Source organism: Oncorhynchus gorbuscha, linkage group LG21, assembly GCF_021184085.1.
Source record: "Oncorhynchus gorbuscha isolate QuinsamMale2020 ecotype Even-year linkage group LG21, OgorEven_v1.0, whole genome shotgun sequence".
Taxonomy (NCBI): Eukaryota; Metazoa; Chordata; class Actinopteri; order Salmoniformes; family Salmonidae; genus Oncorhynchus; species Oncorhynchus gorbuscha.
Genome location: NC_060193.1, coordinates 30,686,085 through 30,708,036, shown reverse-complemented (window position 1 = coordinate 30,708,036; position 21,952 = coordinate 30,686,085). Strand labels below are relative to the sequence as shown.

General features: G+C 53.1%; 1 protein-coding gene across 6 annotated transcripts in view; it reads left to right on the top strand.

Annotated features, from left to right (window-relative positions):
- Positions 1 to 21,952, top strand: part of LOC124008907 (VPS10 domain-containing receptor SorCS2-like) — a 342,821-nt gene that overhangs the window by 282,485 nt on the left and 38,384 nt on the right. For all 6 annotated transcript variants that reach the window (XM_046320500.1, XM_046320502.1, XM_046320503.1 and 3 more), the window contains exons 9-10: positions 11,094 to 11,273; positions 14,393 to 14,539. In XM_046320500.1, coding sequence (XP_046176456.1) covers positions 11,094 to 11,273; positions 14,393 to 14,539 — 327 coding nt within the window. The remainder of the gene's footprint in view (positions 1 to 11,093; positions 11,274 to 14,392; positions 14,540 to 21,952) is intronic.

Genomic DNA, 21,952 nt, shown 5'->3' with positions numbered 1-21,952 from the left:
GTCTGTATCCCTCCATCCCTCTCTCCCACTCTCACCCGCTGTCTGTATCCTCCATCCCTCTCTCCCACTCTCACCCGCTGTCTGTATCCCTCCATCCCTCTCTCTCCACTCTCACCCGCTGTCTGTATCCCTCCATCCCTCTCCCACTCTCACCCGCTGTCTGTATCCCTCCCCGCTGTCTGTATCCCTCCCACTCTCCCACCATCCCACTCACCCGCTGTCTGTATCCCTCCATCCCCGCTCTCCTCCCACTCTCACCCGCTGTCTGTATCCCTCCATCCCTCTCTCCCACTCTCACCCGCTGTCTGTATCCCTCCATCCCACTCTCACCCGCTGTCTGTATCCCTCCATCCCTCTCTCACCCGCTGTCTGTATCCCTCCATCCCTCTCTCCCCACTCTCACCCGCTGTCTGTATCCCTCCATCCCACTCTCACCCGCTGTCTGTATCCCTCCATCCCTCTCTCTCTCCCACTCTCACCCGCTGTCTGTATCCCTCCATCCCTCTCTCCCACTCTCACCCGCTGTCTGTATCCCTCCATCCCTCCATCTCCCCACTCTCACCCGCTGTCTGTATCCCTCCATCCCTCTCCCACTCCATCCCTCTCTCCCCACTCTCACCCGCTGTCTGTATCCCTCCATCCCTCTCTCCCACTCTCACCCGCTGTCTGTATCCCTCCATCCCTCTCTCTCCCACTCTCACCCGCTGTCTGTATCCCTCCATCCCTCTCCCACTCTCACCCGCTGTCTGTATCCCTCCATCCCACTCTCACCCGCTGTCTGTATCCCTCCATCCTCTCTCCCACTCTCACCCGCTGTCTGTATCCCTCCATCCCACTCTCACCCGCTGTCTGTATCCTCCATCCCTGTATCTCCCACTCTCACCCGCTGTCTGTCTCCCTCTCTCCCACTCTCACCCGCTGTCTGTATCCCTCCATCCTCCCTCCCACTCTCACCCGCTGTCTGTATCCTCCATCCCTCTCTCCCACTCTCACCCGCTGTCTGTATCCCTCCATCCCTCTCCCCACTCTCACCCGCTGTCTGTATCCCTCCATCCCTCTCTCCCACTCTCACCCGCTGTCTGTATCCCTCCATCCCACTCTCACCCGCTGTCTGTATCCCTCCATCCCTCTCTCCACTCTCACCCACTGTCTGTATCCCTCCATCCCTCTCTCCCACTCTCACCCGCTGTCTGTATCCCTCCATCCCTCTCTCCCACTCTCACCCGCTGTCTGTATCCCTCCATCCCACTCTCACCCGCTGTCTGTATCCCTCCATCCCTCTCTCCCACTCTCACCCGCTGTCTGTATCCCTCCATCCCACTCCCATCCCTCTCACCCGCTGTCTGTATCCCTCCATCCCTCCCCACTCTCACCCGCTGTCTGTATCCCTCCATCCCTCTCTCCCACTCTCACCCGCTGTCTGTATCCCTCCATCCCACTCTCACCCGCTGTCTGTATCCCTCCATCCTCTCTCTCCCACTCTCACCCGCTGTCTGTATCCTCCATCCCACTCTCACCCGCCCCTCCAAAACTCCCACTCTCCCTGTCTGTACTCCTCCATCCTCTCTCCCACTTCTCACCCGCTGTCTGTATCCCCATCCCTCTCCCACTCACACCATCCCACTGTCTGTATCCCTCCATCCCTCTCTCACCCGCTGTCTGTATCCCTCCATCCCACTCTCACCCGCTGTCTGTATCCCTCCATCCCTCTCTCCCACTCTCACCCGCTGTCTGTATCCTCCATCCCTCTCTCCCACTCTCACCCGCTGTCTGTATCCCTCCATCCCTCTCTCCCACTCTCACCCGCTGTCTGTATCCCTCCATCCCTCTCCCCACTCTCACCCGCTGTCTGTATCCCTCCATCCATCCTCCCCGCTGTCTGTATCCCTCCACCCGCTGTCTGTATCCCTCCATCCCACTCCCACTCTCTCACCCGCTGTCTGTATCCTCCATCCTTTCTCTCTCACCCACCCGCTGTCTGTATCCCTCCATCCCTCTCTCCCACTCTCACCCGCTGTCTGTATCCCTCCATCCCTCTCTCCCCTCTCACCCGCTGTCTGTATCCCTCCATCCCTCTCTCCCCACTCTCACCCGCTGTCTGTATCCCCCATCCATCCCACTCTCACCCACTGTCTGTATCCCTCCATCCCTCTCTCCCACTCTCACCCGCTGTCTGTATCCCTCCATCCCTCTCCCCCAACCCGCTGTCTGTATCCCTCCATCCCTCCCACTCTCACCCGCTGTCTGTATCCCTCCATCCCTCTCTCCCACTCTCACCCGCTGTCTGTATCCCTCCATCCCTCTCTCCCACTCTCACCCGCTGTCTGTATCCCTCCATCCCACTCTCACCCGCTGTCTGTATCCCTCCATCCCTCTCTCCCACTCTCACCCGCTGTCTGTATCCTCCATCCCTCTCTCCCATCTCTCCCACCCGCTGTCTGTATCCCTCCATCCCACTCTCACCCGCTGTCTGTATCCCTCCATCCAAGACTCTCACCCGCTGTCTGTATCCCTCCATCCCTCTCCCACTCTCACCCGCTGTCTGTATCCCTCCATCCATCCCTCTCTCCCACTCTCACCCGCTGTCTGTATCCCTCCATCCCTCTCCCACTCTCACCCGCTGTCTGTATCCCCATCCCTCTCCATCCACTGTCTGTATCCTCATCCTCTCCCCACTCTCACCCGCTGTCTGTATCCCTCCATCCCTCTCTCCCACTCTCACCCGCTGTCTGTACCCGCTGTCTGTATCCCTCTCTCTCACCCGCTGTCTCCTCCATCCCTCTCCCACTCTCACCCGCTGTCCCCTCCATCCCACTCTCACCCGTTGTCTGTATCCCTCCATCCCTCTCCCTCTCACCCGCTGTCTGTATCCCTCCATCCCACTCTCACCCGCTGTCTGTATCTCCATCCCCGCTGTCTGTATCCCTCCATCCCACTCTCACCCGCTGTCTGTATCCCTCCATCCCTCTCCCACTCTCACCCGCTGTCTGTATCCCCATCCATCCATCCCTCTCTCCCCACTCTCACCCGCTGTCTGTATCCCTCCATCCCTCTCTCCCACTCTCACCCGCTGTCTGTATCCCTCCATCCTCTCTCCCACTCTCACCCGCTGTCTGTATCCCTCCATCCCTCTCTCCCACTCTCACCCGCTGTCTGTATCCCTCCATCCCTCTCTCCCACTCTCACCCGCTGTCTGTATCCCTCCATCCCTCTCTCCCTGTATCTCTCCCACTCTCACCCGCTGTCTGTATCCCTCCATCCCACTCTCACCCGCTGTCTGTATCCCTCCATCCCTCTCCCCCACTCTCACCCGCTGTCTGTATCCCTCCATCCCACTCTCACCCGCTGTCTGTATCCCTCCATCCCTCTCCCACTCTCACCCGCTGTCTGTATCCTCCATCCCTCTCTCCCACTCTCACCCGCTGTCTGTATCCCTCCATCCCTCTCCCACTCTCACCCGCTGTCTGTATCCCTCCATCCCTCTCTCCCACTCTCACCCGCTGTCTGTATCCCTCCATCCCACTCTCACCCGCTGTCTGTATCCCTCCATCCCTCTCCCACTCTCACCCGCTGTCTGTATCCCTCCATCCCTCTCTCACCCGCTGTCTGTATCCCTCCATCCCTCTCCCACTCTCACCCGCTGTCTGTATCCCTCCATCCCTCTCTCCCACTCTCACTGTCTGTATCCCTCCATCCCTCTCTCCCACTCTCACCCGCTGTCTGTATCCCTCCATCCATCTCTCTCCCACCCTCACCCGCTGTCTGTATCCCTCCATCCCTCTCCCACTCTCACCCGCTGTCTGTATCCCTCCATCCCACTCTCACCCGCTGTCTGTATCCCTCCATCCCCCGCTCTCCCCCACTCTCACCCGCTGTCTGTATCCCTCCATCCTCTCTCCCACTCTCACCCGCTGTCTGTATCCCTCCATCCCTCTCCCACTCTCACCCGCTGTCTGTATCCTCCATCCTCTCTCTCCCACTCTCACCCGCTGTCTGTATCCCTCCATCCCACTCTCACCCGCTGTCTGTATCCCTCCATCCCTCTCCCACTCTCACCCGCTGTCTGTATCCCTCCATCCCACTCTCACCCGCTGTCTGTATCCCTCCATCCCTCTCTCCCACTCTCACCCGCTGTCTGTATCCCTCCATCCCTCTCCCACTCTCACCCGCTGTCACCCCATCCCCTCTCACCTCACCCGCTGTCTGTATCCCTCCATCCCTCTCTCCCACTCTCACCCGCTGTCTGTATCCCTCCATCCCTCTCTCCCACTCTCACCCGCTGTCTGTATCCCTCCATCCCTCTCCCCCACTCTCACCCGCTGTCTCTATCCCTCCATCCCACTCTCACCCGCTGTCTGTATCCCTCCATCCCTCTCCCACTCTCACCGCTGTCTGTATCCCTCCATCCCTCTCTCCCACTCTCACCCGCTGTCTGTATCCCTCCATCCCTCTCTCCCACTCTCTCCACCCGCTGTCTGTATCCTCCATCCCTCTCTCTCCACTCTCACCCGCTGTCTGTATCCCCATCCATCCCACTCACCCGCTGTCCCTCCATCTCACCCGCTGTCTGTATCCCTCCATCCCACTCTCACCCGCTGTCTGTATCCCTCCATCCCTCTCTCCCACTCTCACCCGCTGTCTGTATCCCTCCATCCCTCTCCCATCCCTCCATCCCACTCTCACCCGCTGTCTGTATCCCTCCATCCCTCTCTCCCACTCTCACCCGCTGTCTGTATCCCTCCATCCCTCTCTCCCACTCTCACCCGCTGTCTGTATCCTCCATCCCTCTCTCCCACTCTCACCCGCTGTCTGTATCCCTCCATCCCACTCTCACCCGCTGTCTGTATCCCTCCATCCCTCTCTCCCAATCCACCCGCTGTCTGTATCCCTCCATCCCGCTCTCACCCGTGTCTGTATCCCCATCCATCCCACTCTCCACCCACTTCCACTGTCTGTATCCCTCCATCCCTCTCTCCCACTCTCACCCGCTGTCTGTATCCTCCATCCCTCTCCACTCTCACCCGCTGTCTGTATCCCTCCATCCCTCTCTCCCACTCTCACCCGCTGTCTGTATCCCTCCATCCCATCCCACTCTCACCCACTGTCTGTATCCCTCCATCCCTCTCTCCCACTCTCACCCGCTGTCTGTATCCCTCCATCCCATCTCACCCGCTGTCTGTATCCCTCCATCCCTCTCTCCCACTCTCACCGCTGTCTGTATCCCTCCATCCCTCTCTCTCACTCTCACTGTCTGTATCCCTCCATCCCTCTCTCCCACTCTCACCCGCTGTCTGTATCCCTCCATCCCTCTCTCCCCACTCTCACCCGCTGTCTGTATCCCTCCATCCCTCTCTCCCACTCTCACCCACTCTCACCCGCTGTCTGTATCCCTCCATCCCTCTCTCCCACTCTCACCCACTTCTGTCTGTATCCCTCCATCCCCCACTCTCACCCATGTCTGTATCCTCCATCCCTCTCCCCTCACTCTCACCCGCTGTCTGTATCCCTCCATCCCTCTCCCTTCTCTCACCCGCTGTCTCCCTCCATCTCTCACTCACCCTGTCTGTATCCCTCCATCCCTCTCACCCGCTGTCTGTATCCCTCCATCCCTCTCTCCCACTCTCACCCGCTGTCTGTATCCCTCCATCCCTCTCGCCCACTCTCACCCGCTGTCTGTATCCCTCCATCCCTCTCTCCCACTCTCACCCGCTGTCTGTATCCCTCCATCCCTCTCTCCCACTCTCACCCGCTGTCTGTATCCCTCCATCCCACTCTCACCCGCTGTCTGTATCCCTCCATCCCTCTCTCCCCGCTGTCTGTATCCCTCCATCCTCTCTCCCACTCTCACGCTGTCTGTATCCCTCCATCCCTCTCTCCCACTCTCACCCCCACTCTCACCCGCTGTCTGTCTCCCTCCTCCCACTCTATCCCTCTCATCCCTCTCTCCCACTCTCACCCGCTGTCTGTATCCCTCCATCCCACTCTCACCCGCTGTCTGTATCCCTCCATCCCTCTCTCCCACTCTCACCCACTGTCTGTATCCCTCCATCCCTCTCTCCCACTCTCACCCGCTGTCTGTATCCCTCCATCCCTCTCTCCCACTCTCACCCGCTGTCTGTATCCCTCTCTCCCACTCTCACCCGCTGTCTGTATCCCTCCATCCCTCTCTCCCACTCTCACCCGCTGTCTCTATCCCTCCATCCCACTCTCACCCGCTGTCTGTATCCCTCCATCCCTCTTTCCCACTCTCACCCGCTGTCTGTATCCCTCCATCCCTCTCTCCCACTCTCACCCGCTGTCTGTATCCCTCCATCCCTCTCCCCTCTCACCCACCTGCTGTCTGTATCCCTCCATCCCTCTCTCCCACTCTCACCCGCTGTCTGTATCCCTCCATCCCACTCTCACCCGCTGTCTGTATCCCTCCATCCCTCTCTCCCACTCTCACCCGCTGTCTGTATCCCTCCATCCCACTCTCACCCGCTGTCTGTATCCCTCCATCCCTCTCTCCCACTCTCACCCGCTGTCTCTATCCCTCCATCCCACTCTCACCCGCTGTCTGTATCCCTCCATCCCTCTCTCCCACTCTCACCCACTGTCTGTATCCCTCCATCCCTCTCTCCCACTCTCACCTGCTGTCTGTATCCCTCCATCCCTCTCTCCCACTATCACCCGCTGTCTGTATCCCTCCATCCCTCTCTCCCACTCTCACCCGCTGTCTGTATCCCTCCATCCCTCTCTCCCACTCTCACCCGCTGTCTGTATCCCTCCATCCCTCTCTCCCACTCTCACCCGCTGTCTGTATCCCTCCATCCCACTCTCACCCGCTGTCTGTATCCCTCCATCCCTCTCTCCCACTCTCACCCACTGTCTGTATCCCTCCATCCCTCTCTCCCACTCTCACCTGCTGTCTGTATCCCTCCATCCCTCTCTCCCACTCTCACCCGCTGTCTGTATCCCTCCATCCCTCTCTCCCACTCTCACCCGCTGTCTGTATCCTCCATCCCTCTCTCCCCCACTCTCACCCGCTGTCTGTATCCCTCCATCCCTCTCTCCCACTCTCACCCGCTGTCTGTATCCCTCCATCCCTCTCTCCCACTCTCACCCGCTGTCTGTATCCCTCCATCCCTCTCATCCCACTCTCTCATCCCTCTCCCTCTCACCCGCTGTCTGTATCCCTCCATCCCTCTGTATCCCTCCATCCCTCCATCCCTCCCCCACTCTCACCCGCTGTCTGTATCCCTCCATCCCACTCTCACCCGCTGTCTGTATCCCTCCATCCCTCTCTCCCACTCTCACCCACTGTCTGTATCCCTCCATCCCTCTCCCACTCTCACCTGCTGTCTGTATCCATCCATCCCTCTCTCCCACTCTCACCCGCTGTCTGTATCCCTCCATCCCTCTCTCCCACTCTCACCCGCTGTCTGTATCCCTCCATCCCTCTCCCCACTCTCACCCGCTGTCTGTATCCCTCCATCCCTCTCCCACTCTCACCCGCTGTCTGTATCCCTCCATCCCTCTCTTCCACTCTCACCCGCTGTCTGTATCCCCCTCCATCCCACTCTCACCCGCTGTCTGTATCCCTCCATCCCTCTCTCCCACTCTCACCCGCTGTCTGTATCCCTCCATCCCTCCCACTCACCCGCTGTCTGTATCCCTCCATCCCTCTCTCCCACTCTCACCCGCTGTCTGTATCCCTCCATCCCTCTCACCCCTGTCTGTATCTCCTCACCCACTGTCTGTATCCCTCCATCCCTCTCTCCCACTCTCACCCGCTGTCTGTATCCCTCCATCCCTCTCTCCCACTCTCACCCGCTGTCTGTATCCCTCCATCCCACTCTCACACGTTGTCTGTATCCCTCCATCCCTCTCTCCCACTCTCACCCGCTGTCTGTATCCCTCCATCCCACTCTCATCCGCTGTCTGTATCCCTCCATCCCTCTCGCCCACTCTCACCCGCTGTCTGTATCCCTCCATCCCTCTCTCCCACTCTCACCCGCTGTCTGTATCCCTCCATCCCACTCTCACACGTTGTCTGTATCCCTCCATCCCTCTGTCCCACTCTCACCCTCTGTCTGTATCCCTCCATCCCACTCTCACCCGCTGTCTGTATCCCTCCATCCCTCTCTCCCACTCTCACCCACTGTCTGTATCCCTCCATCCCTCTCTCCCACTCTCACCCGCTGTCTGTATCCCTCCATCCCTCTCTCCCACTCTCACCCGCTGTCTGTATCCCTCCATCCCTCTCTACCACTCTCACCCGCTGTCTGTATCCCTCCATCCCACTCTCACCCGTTGTCTGTATTCCTCCATCCCTCTCTCCCACTCTCACCCGCTGTCTGTATCCCTCCATCCCACTCTCACCCGCTGTCTGTATCCCTCCATCCAACTCTCCCACTCTCACACACTGTCTGTATCCCTCCATCCCTCTCTCCCGCTCTCACCCGCCGTCTGTATCCCTCCATCCCTCTCTCCCACTCTCACCCGCTGTCTGTATCCCTCCATCCCTCTCTCCCACTCTCACCCGCTGTCTGTATCCCTCCATCCCTCTCTCCCACTCTCACCCGCTGTCTGTATCCTCCATCCCTCTCTCCCACTCTCACCCGCTGTCTGTATCCCTCCATCCCACTCTCACCCGCTGTCTGTATCCCTCCATCCCTCTCTCCCACTCTCACCTGCTGTCTGTATCCCTCCATCCCACTCTCACCCGCTGTCTGTATCCCTCCATCCCTCTCTCCCACTCTCACCTGCTGTCTGTATCCCTCCATCCCACTCTCACCCGCTGTCTGTATCCCTCCATCCCTCTCTCCCACTCTCACCCGCTGTCTGTATCCCTCCATCCCGCTCTCCCACTCTCACCCGCTGTCTGTATCCCCCCATCCCTCTCTCCCACTCTCACCAGCTGTCTGTATCCCTCCATCCCTCTCTCCCACTCTCACCCGCTGTCTGTATCCCTCCATCCCACTCTCACCCGCTGTCTGTATCCCTCCATCCCTCTCTCCCACTCTCACCCGCTGTCTGTATACCTCCATCCCTCTCTCCCACTCTCACCCGCTGTCTGTATCCCTCCATCCTACTCTCACCCGCTGTCTGTATCCCTCCATCCCTCTCTCCCACTCTCACCCGCTGTCTGTATCCCTCCATCCCACTCTCACTCACCCGCTGTCTGTATCCCTCCATCCCACTCTCACCCTCTGTCTGTATCACTCCATCCCACTCTCACCCGCTGTCTGTATTCCTCCATCCCACTCTCAACCGCTGTCTGTATCCCTCCATCCCACTCTCACCCGCTGTCTGTATCCCTCCATCCCTCTCTCCCACTCTCACCCGCTGTCTGTATCCCTCCATCCCTCTCTCCCACTCTCACCCGCTGTCTGTATCCCTCCATCCCTCTCTCCCACTCTCACCCGCTGTCTGTATCCCTCCATCCCTCTGTCTCTCTTTCCCTCCTCTACATTACTATTGATGAATGAAATTCTGCCCGGTTAGGCGTCTTATGTGGTGGCTGAGTGTTCGCCTAATTTTACCGTGACCCAGATATGTTTTACCGCAAAGAAAAACATGCCAGCTATCGTTACCAGTGCTTCCACTTTACAGTGCTAGATGACAAAAAACCAAGCAATACATTCACAGTCAAGGACTTTGTAGGGACGTTGTGCACTAGTTCTATGCAGTAGCTTGCAGGTTCATTGAACCAGAGTACATTTGACTATTGTGGTGCAGACCCATAAATCAGTATTTAAGACATATTGGGCCGGTTTCCCGACCTAGGCCAGAATTTTAAAGCATGCTGAATGGAGATTCCCAGTTGAAAGTGCTTTTTAGTCCACAGCTAGGCTAAAAATGTGTCTGGACTGTCAACGTGTCGAGGTTCTGGAGCACTCTTCACCGCTCACTTCTCCTGAAGTCTGACGTCTGCATCGCCTCTCCGTCTCTAATGCCATGTTAATGTAATTAGAGTGTCTCACAGGGAACGCCGACTCAGGCTCTGTACCTCAGCCACTCTGTTTCTAACATCTGCAGAAGAGTAGGAGCCCCTCGCAAGTTATGAGTGGAAAACCTGGGTTTTTGTGAACAGCCCGAAAGTGTTCTATTACTCCTGTTTGTTCTCCTGCCACCGTTGATACAATATGCAGAGAATGAGAAGAATCACAACTTTCTTGTTGTCTCAGTCTCCCTCTCCCTCTCCCTCTCCGTCTCCCTCTCTCTCTCTCCCCCTCTCTCTCTCTCTCTCTCTCTCTCTCTCTCTCTCTCTGTCTGCTTCCATCCCTTTCTTCCCGCTCCCTCTCTCCCTCTCCCTCTCTCCTCTCCTGTCTGTCCCTCTCCCTCTCTCCCTCTCTCCCTCTCTCCTCTCTCCCGTCTGTCCGTCCCTCTCCCTCTCCCTCTCCCTCTCCTCTCCCTCTCCCTCTCCTCTCCTCTGTCTTTCTCTGTTTCTCTCTCTCTCGCTCTGTCTCTAATCTCCGTCTGTCTGTCTGTCTGTCTGTCTGTCTGTCTGTCTGTCTGTCTGTCTGTCTGTCTGTCTGTCTGTCTGGATATATTGGTCAGTGATTTTCTATTCCTGTTACAGTATGTCTCCCATTCCCAGCTTGCTTTTTAGTACTGTCTGTCTGTCTGTCTGTCTGTCTGTCTGTCTGTCTGTCTGTCTGTCTGTCTGTCTGTCTGTCTGTCTGTCTGTCTGTCTGTCTGTCTGTCTCTGTCTCTGTCTCTGTCTCTGTCTCTCTGTCTCTCTGTCTCTCTGTCTCTCTGTCTCTCTGTCTCTCTGTCTCTCTGTCTCTCTGTCTCTCTGTCTCTCTGTCTCTGTCTGTCTGTCTGTCTGTCTGTCTGTCTGTCTGTCTGTCTGTCTCTCGTCTCTCCTCTCTCTCTCTCTCTGTCTCTCCCCTCTCCCTCTCTGTCTCCCTCCTCTCCCTCTCTCCCTCTCTGTCTCCCCTCTCCCTCTCTGTCTCTCTCTCTCTCCCGCTCTGTCTCTCTCCTCCCCTTTCGTTTATGAAAAGACTGACCCCATATCGAAGCTGTTGACGTAACTCCTATTCTCCTTCCCTCTCACACTCTCGCCGTACCACCTCCTCTCCCCTCCCCCCATCAACCCCTCTCCCCAGGACGTCCACATAGTGAGTACGGACGAGAGCCAGGTGTTCCTGGCCCTGCAGGAGTGGTACCAGACAGACACCTACAACCTGTACCAGTCGGACCCGCAGGGCGTCTACTACTCCGTCGTGCTGGAGAACGTCCGCAGCGCCAAGCAGCCGGAAGAGAGCGCCCTTATAGACATACTGGAGGTGAGTCATGCGGCGCTCCGCTGTGGCTCTGTTGGCAAGAGTGATTGCAATGCCAAAAATTAGCCATGCCAAGGTCGTGGGTTCGATTCCCGCTACAAGTTCACATGATCTACTAAAATTGATGTACCACTGCAAGTCATTTTGGAAAGAAGTGTCTGCTAAATGGTATTGGTCTGGTAGAAATGGTCTGCTAAATGGTATTGAGAGCAGCACCCTGCCCCCTAGCTATAGGGCAGTATTATTACACCTTGACCAATGAGCGTGGTAGATGTGTGGTATGTTTCCCTCAAAAACCTTAACCTTGTGTGCTTTGGTGTGAGTCGTCACACACCTGCTTTAAGGCATTGTCATTTTATTCACTCATCTTTCTGAAAAACAAATGTGTGTGGCTCATTTGTAACCAAGATGGCATAGCAGTTCAGACGTCCTTTGTCCTCGTCTTGTCGTGTCGTATCCTGTATATATATATATTTACAACTTTTTTCACATACATTTTATTTTTATTTTCCATCAACTCATCTTCAAAACACTCTCCTGCAACCCGCCTCACCAATTTATATTTATAAAAAAGTATTATTTACCTCAAATCTGTAATCCTCCAAGAAGCTAGCCAGAAATTCCAAGAAGCTAGCCAGAAACTAGCCAGAAGCTAGCCAGAAGCTAGCACAGACGCTAATCCAGAAGCTAGTCAGAAGCTAGTTCAGAAGCTAGTTAGCTTCTTTACTGGCAAATCGTTAGTATTCAGCTAACCACGGTTTGTGGTCATCAGCTATCCTTTAGCTCGAAAATCTATCGGCAGTTTTGTACGGCATGGCTCGGAACGGAACATACCGGACCAATTTTTCTCCTCGCTTCATACTCATCGGCCCTCGCTTCATACTCGTCGCCAAACCCACTGGCTCCATGTCATCTACAAGACCCTGCTAGGTAAAGTCCCCCCTTATCTCAGCTCGCTGGTCACCATAGCATCTCCCACCTGTAGCACACGCTCGAGCAGGTATATCTCTCTAGTCACCCCCAAAACCAATTCTTTCTTTGGCCGCCTCTCCTTCCAGTTCTCTGCTGCCAATGACTGGAACGAACTACAAAAATCTCTGAAACTGGAAACACTTATCTCCCTCACTAGCTTTAAGCACCAACTGTCAGAGCAGCTCACAGATTACTGCACCTGTACATAGCCCACCTATAATTTAGCCCAATCAACTACCTCTTTCCCAACTGTATTTAATTTATTTATTTATTTTGCTCCTTTGCACCCCATTATTTTTATTTCTACTTTGCACATTCTTCCATTGCAAAACTACCATTCCAGTGTTTTACTTGCTATATTGTATTTACTTTGCAACCATGGCCTTTTTTGCCTTTACCTCCCTTCTCACCTCAATTGCTCACATTGTATATAGACTTGTTTATACTGTATGTTTGTTTCACTCCATGTGTAACAACTCTGTGTCGTTGTATGTGTCGAACTGTTTTGCTTTATCTTGGCCAGGTCGCAATTGTAAATGAGAACTTGTTCTCAACTTGCCTACCTGGTTAAATAAAGGTGAAATAAAAAAATAAAATGAAAAAATTCCGTAGCGTTGTTCCCACTCACTCAACTTCCATCGTTGCTAGTCATTGCCAAGGTAACAGTGGGTAGGTGGTCTCACCTCCATGTCAGCGGAGAGCGGTGTCTGGAACGCCTGTGGCCTTGAGTGGGTCTTAAAATGGCACTGGATCCTGCGTGCCTTCTAGACAGACAGCTTGCGTTGAAACACACAACATGAATGTATTAGAATGCCGTGCATTCAATAAGGAAGGTTCCACTATTTTTCCTGCCTCCCCCAATTGGGTTTTGAAGCAGTTTTCCGTTGTGTGATTGTAAGCAGTATACACACTCCTTTTGATGTAAAAAAAAAAAGAAAAATCCCACATGGGTGAGATACGTCGTTTTCACTTTCCATATTTTATTAGTTGTTTTTGGTTAAGCCATCATTCATTGGGTTTGTTTTGACAAGGTCTCCCGGCGGAGGGAAGTCAAACAGAGCGAGGGAAGAGTAAAGAAAGAGAGGAGGAAGTGTTAGAGGAGGAGAGGCAGTGGCCCGTGGAGTTGAGGGCCAGCACTGCAGAACTCATTTCCTCTCCTCCTTTCCTCTCCTCTCGCACCTCTAGCCCCGGGCCACACTGTCATCACAGAGAGAGAGAGAGATTGAGAAAGAGAGGTAAAAGAGACAGAGCGAGGGACATAGGAGAGAGAGCTGCATAAGCTACCCCTCTTCATTTATGAGAGAGAGAGAGAGAGGGGGGGTGATGCAGAAGGAGTGAGGAGATAAACCTCAAATTGAAAAACTCTCTAACCCGTGAGTTGATCACAGCTACATTTTGTGAGTGAGGGTGTGACAATGTAAAGGCCAGAGTTACAGTACTGTAAAGCAAGTGGGAGACATACTGTAACAGGAATAGAAAATCACTGACCAATATATCCTGTCCTTGGTCACTCGTTCCTGCATTAGAGTCCACTTCCGGCCCAAATCAGTCAGTCAGTCAGTCAGTCAGTCAGTCAGTCAGTCAGTCAGTCAGTCAGTCAGACAGACAGACAGACAGACAGACAGACAGACAGACAGACAGACAGACAGACAGACAGACAGACAGACAGACAGACAGACAGACAGACAGACAGACAGACAGACAGACAGACAGACAGACAGACAGACAGACAGACAGACAGACAGACAGACAGACAGACAGACAGACAGACAGACAGACAGACAGACAGACAGACAGACAGACAGACAGACAGACAGACAGACAAGAGTATTGCAGAGAGAGAGCAAGAGAAAGTTCGAAGGAGACATGTTGTTTAATTCCCTCTTCCCCTTACCTAGACTCTCTTGACAGGCCGGCCGACTGACCCAGAATCAGCAGCAGTTACATTATAGATAGGTGTGTCTAGAGATACATGCTCTTTTGTATTGTCTCTGTGTGGTTCTGTCTCCAACAGTCTGATCTCTGAGCAGTCTTCTGTAACAAGCCTGTGCTTTTAATAAATAGCTAGGACCCGTACAAACAGATCCCACATCAGTATTAAACCTTCCCATAATATCATAACTGAGACGTTTGTTGTAATTTGTTTCCAGGTCCGCGGGGTCAAAGGCGTCTTCTTGGCCAATCAGAAGGTGGATGGCAAAGTGACGACTCTCATCACCTATAACAAAGGCCGAGACTGGGAACCCCTTGCCCCGCCTACCATTGACATGAACGGCAAGCCAGTCACCTGCCAATCAGTAAGGAACCCATGCACTACCTACATACATTCTACCAGACCTGCACTACCTACATACCTTCTACTAGACCTGCACTACCTACATACATTATACCAGACCTGCACTACCTACATACATTCTACCAGACCTGCACTACCTACATACATTCTACCAGACTTGCACTACCTACATACATTCTACCAGACCTGCACTACCTACATACATTATACCAGACCTGTACTACCTACATACATTCTACCAGACCTGCACTACCTACATACATTATACCAGACCTGCACTACCTACATACATTCTACCAGACCTGCACAACCTACATACATTATACCAGACCTGCACTACCTACATACATTATACCAGACCTGCACTACCTACATACATTCTACCAGACCTGCACTACCTACATACATTCTTCCAGACCTGCACTACCTACATACATTCTACCAGACCTGCACTACCGACATACATTATACCAGACCTGCACAACCTACATACATTCTACCAGACCTGCACTACCTACATACATTCTACCAGACCTGCACTACCTACATACATTCTACCAGACCTGCACTACCTACATACATTCTACCAGACCTGCACTACCGACATACATTATACCAGACCTGCACTACCTACATACATTCTATTCAGAGTGATATACAGGAGCAATTAGGATTAAGTGCCTTGCTCAAAATCAGCAGATTTTTTACCCTGTCGGCTCGGAGATTCAAAGCAGCGACCTTTCGGTTACTCGTCCAGCGCTCTTAACTGTTAGACGTCCTGCCTTCCGCACATACAGCAACCTTCACCAATCCAGTCCATAGGCCTACATATAAGTGATTACTTCTAGGATGGAAGGAAAGAAGGATGCAGTTTTGAAGCATTGGAATAGGCCTGAACATGGTCTTTTCAGGGCTCATACGAAGTCATACGAAGTACGCCTATAGCCATGTAACATAGACAGAGAGAGGGGCCACTTTTCAAATCGAACCATCAATCAATCTGACAGAGTTCCACATAGACAGAGATATCATCTTCATGCGTTGGGTACAGGGAGTCATAAAGACAGGCACAAAGCCAGGGAATGAGACACTGACAGACTGACACCCATATCTCACCATAACGACCGCCTATAACACAAATCGGCCATTTTAGAACACCCATGTCTCAGGGCGACTACGACCCCCATTCCACCGTCCTTGTTTATCCACGCCCCGCCCCGGCCGTTGCGGTGAAACCAGGTTCCAGGTCCGACAGACAGCTTTATATCCCCTAACAACAACACTTGTCACCCCACGGTGTCGCCAAGATGTCAAAAGTGGTGTAACGCGAACAATGCTACGACTATACCTTCATGACCTGTCTCAAAGCACACTAGAAGAGTAATGGCCATTGAATAGAAGGATGGCGGTTTGTAAATGACTATTAAAAGAATCCATGTACCTTAGATTAATGTGGGTAATCTTTGTTTAATCTACTGCCTAATAGCGCAGCAAAGTCCTTTTAAATTGGCTTCTTTTTTTCCCGTAAGTGATTTACTGTTTAGCGTTGCAAGGGCCAGATACAAGCGATTTGACTCAGTGCAGGTGCAACGTGATACCATCTGTACTGGGGCTAGGCTAGCCAGGGCAGCTAATGTTTTACTGACATGGGAAGAGTGTAGGCTTAGAGGGAGAGAGAGGGAGAGAGAGAGAGAGAGAGAGAGAGAGAGAGAGAGAGAGAGAGAGAGAGAGAGAGAGAGAGAGAGAGAGAGAGAGAGAGAGAGAGAGAGAGAGAGAGAGAGAGAGAGAGACCCCACCTGTAAAATGGGCAGTCTTTGTTGGTTTAACTTTAAAAACTGGCCTAACGCCATTGTCGTTATACTGCCATGAGAGTTTCAAAGTTCCTTGACGGCTCGTGAAGGAGGCATGAAAGGTGGCTTTGAAAGATGGTTCGTGTTGACGGGCCTGCACGGTGCTTTAGGGAGGCACTTAACCCCGTGTGTACAGCCGGAGTCATAGCAACAGGGTTAACGAGGAGAGACAGCATCACGCTAACATACAGGGCCATCTAATGCAGAGTCGTGAATAAATAACAACAGAGAGAGGAGAGGAAGACGGGAAGAAGAGGGGAAAGTGGAGAGAAAGGCTTAAGATTGACACACAAAGAGCGGTGTGAGTCACTCAGTAAAAACACTAAACACACACACTTTGTCCCCTCAGTCACTCTCCACTCAGATGGATGTCAACACACACACTTTGTCCCCTCAGTCACTCTCCACTCAGATGGATGTCAACACACACACTTTGTCCCCTCAGTCACTCTCCACTCAGATGGATGTCAACACACACACTCGCATGTCACGAACACACACACACAATTAACGTACACCCCCACCCGCACACACCACGTAAAACATTCCTTGACCAATATACAGTACCAGTCAAAAGTTTGGACACATCTACTCATTCAAGGGTTTTTCTTTATTTTTACTATTTTCTACATTATAGAATAATAGTGAAGACATCAGAACTATGAAATAACGCATATGGAATGATGTAGTAACCAAAAATATATTTTAGATATTAGATTCCTCAAAGTAGCCACCCTTTGCCTTGATGACAGCGTTGCACACGCTTGGCATTCTCTCAACCAGGTTCATGAGGTAGTCACCTGGAATGCATTTAAATTAACAGGTGTGCCTTGTTCAAATTTAATTTGTGGAATTTCTTTCCTTTTTAATGCATTTGAACCAATCAGTTGTGTTGTGACATGGTGGAGGTGTCATGCAGGTGAAAGAGGACCCAAAAGCGACTTAACAGAAACAGAGTTTATTCAAGTCCAAACAGGGAATAACAGAAATCCTCTAGTCTGTAGAGGGGAATAACAGGAGAAGCGGCCACAGACTGCAGGTCGCTTCGGGTAGGCGCAGGCCGTAGTTGACAGAGACACCTGCTCACACGCAGCATCTGATGAAGGCAAAAAACACGACAGGACAGGGCGATACACAATCACAGCAAAAACACGACAGGACAGGGCGATACACAATCACAGCACGGTGAATTCTAAACAAGGAACCGACAGGACAGGAACGGAACACAAAGGAATAAATAGGGACTCCAATCAGGGAAAGGATCGGGAACAGGTGTGGGAAGACTAAATGATGATTAGGGAATAGGAACAGCTGGGAGCAGGAACGGAACGATAGAGAGAAGAGAGAGCGAGAGAGTGAGAGAGGGAGGGGAGAGAGAGGGATAGAAAGAGGGAAAGAACCTAATAAGACCAGCAGAGGGAAACGAATAGAATGGGGAGCACAGGGACAAGACATGATAATAAATGACAAACATGACAGTACCCCCACTCACCGAGCGCCTCCTGGCGCACTCGAGGAGGAATCCTGGCGGCAACGGAGGAAATCATCGATGAGTGAACGGTCCAGCACGTCCCGAGACGGAACCCAACTCCTCTCCTCAGGACCGTAACCCTCCCAATCCACTAAGTATTGGTGACCCCGTCCCCGAGAACGCATGTCCATGATCTTATGTACCTTGTAAATAGGTGCGCTCTCGACAAGGACGGGAGGGGGAGGGAAGACGAACGGGGGTGCGAAGAAAGGGCTTAACACAGGAGACATGGAAGACAGGATGGACGCGACGAAGATGTCGCGGAAGAAGCAGTCGCACAGCGACAGGATTGACGACCTGGGAGACACGGAACGGACCAATGAACCGCGGAGTCAACTTACGAGAAGCTGTCGTAAGAGGAAGGTTGCGAGTGGAAAGCCACACTCTCTGGCCGCAACAATACCTTGGACTCTTAATCCTGCGTTTATTGGCGGCTCTCACCGTCTGTGCCCTGTAACGGCAAAGTGCAGACCTCACCCTCCTCCAGGTGCGCTCACAACGTTGGACAAACGCTTGAGCGGAGGGAACGCTGGACTCGGCAAGCTGGGATGAGAACAGAGGAGGCTGGTAACCCAGACTACTCTGAAACGGAGATAACCCGGTAGCAGACGAAGGAAGCGAATTGTGAGCGTATTCTGCCCAGGGGAGCTGTTCTGCCCAAGACGCAGGGTTTCTGAAAGAAAGGCTGCGTAGTATGCGACCAATCGTCTGATTGGCCCTCTCTGCTTGACCGTTAGACTGGGGATGAAACCCGGAAGAGAGACTGACGGACGCACCAATCAAACGACAGAACTCCCTCCAAAACTGTGACGTGAATTGCGGGCCTCTGTCTGAAACGGCGTCTAACGGAAGGCCATGAATTCTGAATACATTCTCAATAATGATTTGTGCCGTCTCCTTAGCGGAAGGAAGTTTAGCGAGGGGAATGAAATGTGCCGCCTTAGAGAACCTATCGACAACCGTAAGAATCACAGTCTTCCCCGCAGACAAAGGCAGACCGGTAATGAAGTCTAAGGCGATGTGAGACCATGGTCGAGAAGGAATGGGGAGCGGTCTGAGACGACCGGCAGGAGGAGAGTTACCCGACTTAGTCTGCGCGCAGTCCGAACAAGCAGCCACGAAACGGCGCGTGTCACGCTCCTGAGTCGGCCACCAAAAGCGCTGGCGAATAGACGCAAGAGTGCCTCGAACACCGGGATGACCAGCTAACTTGGCAGAGTGAGCCCACTGAAGAACAGCCAGACGAGTGGAAACAGGAACGAAAAGGAGGTTACTAGGACAAGCGCGCGGCGACGCAGTGTGCGTGAGTGCTTGCTTAACCTGTCTTTCAATTCCCAGACTGTTAACCCGACAACACGCCCATAAGGAAGAATCCCTCGGGATCAGTAGAAGCCACAGAAGAACTAAACAGACGGGATAAGGCATCAGGCTTGGTGTTCTTGCTACCCGGACGGTAAGAAATCACAAACTCGAAACGAGCGAAAACAACGCCCAACGAGCTTGACGGGCATTAAGTCGTTTGGCAGAACGGATGTACTCAAGGTTCTTATGGTCTGTCCAAACGACAAAAGGAACGGTCGCCCCTCCAACCACTGTCGCCATTCGCCTAGGGCTAAGCGGATGGCGAGCAGTTCACGGTTACCCACATCATAGTTGCGCTCAGATGGCGACAGGCGATGAGAAAAATAAGCGCAAGGATGAACCTTATCGTCAGACTGGAAGCGCTGGGATAGAATGGCTCCCACGCCTACCTCTGAAGCGTCAACCTCGACAATGAATTGTCTAGTGACGTCAGGAGTAACGAGGATAGGAGCGGACGTAAAACGTTCTTTTAGAAGATCAAAAGCTCCTGGGCGGAACCGGACCACTTAAAACACGTCTTGACAGAAGTAAGAGCTGTGAGAGGGGCAGCAACTTGACCGAAATTACGAATGAAACGCCGATAGAAATTAGCGAAACCTAAAAAGCGCTGCAACTCGACACGTGACCTTGGAACGGGCCAATCACTGACAGCTTGGACCTTAGCGGAATCCATCTGAATGCCTTCAGCGGAAATAACGGAACCGAGAAAAGTAACGGAGGAGACATGAAAAGAGCACTTCTCAGCCTTTACGTAGAGACAATTCTCTAAAAGGCGCTGTAGAACACGTCGAACGTGCTGAACATGAATCTCGAGTGACGGAGAAAAAAATCAGGATATCGTCAAGATAGACAAAAACAAAGATGTTCAGCATGTCTCTCAGAACATCATTAACTAATGCCTGAAAAACAGCTGGCGCATTGGCGAGACCGAACGGCAGAACCCGGTACTCAAAATGCCCTAACGGAGTGTTAAACGCCGTTTTCCACTCGTCCCCCTCTCTGATGCGCACGAGATGGTAAGCGTTACGAAGGTCCAACTTAGTAAAGCACCTGGCTCCCTGCAGAATCTCGAAGGCTGATGACATAAGGGGAAGCGGATAACGATTCTTAACCGTTATGTCATTCAGCCCTCGATAATCCACGCAGGGGCGCAGAGTACCGTCCTTCTTCTTAACAAAAAGAACCCCGCCCCGGCCGGAGAGGAAGAAGGCACTATGGTACCGGCGTCAAGAGACACAGACAAATAATCCTCGAGAGCCTTACGTTCGGGAGCCGACAGAGAGTATAGTCTACCTCGAGGAGGAGTGGTCCCCGGAAGGAGATCAATACTACAATCATACGACCGGTGAGGAGGAAGGGAGTTGGCTCGGGACCGACTGAAGACCGTGCGCAGATCATGATATTCCTCCGGCACTCCTGTCAAATCGCCAGGTTCCTCCTGAGAAGTAGGGACAGAAGAAACGGGAGGGATGGCAGACATTAAACACTTCACATGACAAGAAACGTTCCAGGATAGGATAGAATTACTAGACCAATTAATAGAAGGATTATGACATACTAGCCAGGGATGACCCAAAACAACAGGTGTAAACGGTGAACGGAAAATCAAAAAAGAAATAGTCTCACTGTGGTTACCAGATACTGTGAGGGTTAAAGGTAGTGTCTCAAATCTGATACTGGGAAGATGACTACCATCTAAGGCGAACATGGGCGTAGGCTTCTCTAACTCTCTGAAAGGAATGTCATGTTTCCGAACCCATGCTTCGTCCATGAAACAACCCTCAGCCCCAGAGTCTATCAAGGCACTACATGTAGCACCCGAACCGGTCCAGCGTAGATGGACCGACAAAGTAGTACAGGACTTTGATGGAGAGACTTGAGTAGTTGCGCTCACCTGTAGCCCTCCGCTTACAGATGAGCTCTGGCTTTTACTGGACATGAATTAACAAAATGTCCAGCAACTCCGCAATAGAGGCACAGGCGGTTGGTGATCCTCCGTTCCCTCTCCTTAGTCGAGATGCGAATCCCTCCCAGCTGCATGGGCTCAGTCTCAAAGCCAGAGGAGGGAGATGGTTGCGATGCGGAGCAGGGAAACACCGTTGATGCGAGCTCTCTTCCACGAGCCCGGTGACGAAGATCTACCCGTCGTTCTATGCGGATGGCGAGAGCAATCAAAGAGTCCACATCTGAAGGAACCTCCCGGGAGAGAATCTCATCCTTAACCACTGCGTGGAGTCCGACCAGAAAACGAGCGAGCAGCGCCGGCTCGTTCCACTCACTAGAGGCAGCAAGAGTGCGAAACTCAATAGAATAATCCGTTATGGACCGTTCACCTTGGCATAAGGAAGCCAGGGCCCTAGAAGCCTCCCCACCAAAAACTGAACGGTCAAAAACCCGAATCATCTCCTCTTTAAAGTTCTGGAACTTGTTAGAGCAATCAGCCCTTGCCTCCCAGATAGCTGTGCCCCATTCTCGAGCCCGGCCAGTAAGGAGTGAAATGACGTAAGCAACCCGAGCTCTCTCTCTAGAGTATGTGTTGGGTTGGAGAGAGAACACAATCTCACACTGCGTGAGAAAGGAGCGGCATTCAGTGGGCTGCCCGGAGTAGCAAGGTGGGTTATTAACCCTAGGTTCTGGAGGCTCGGCAGGCCAGGAAGTAACAGGTGGCACG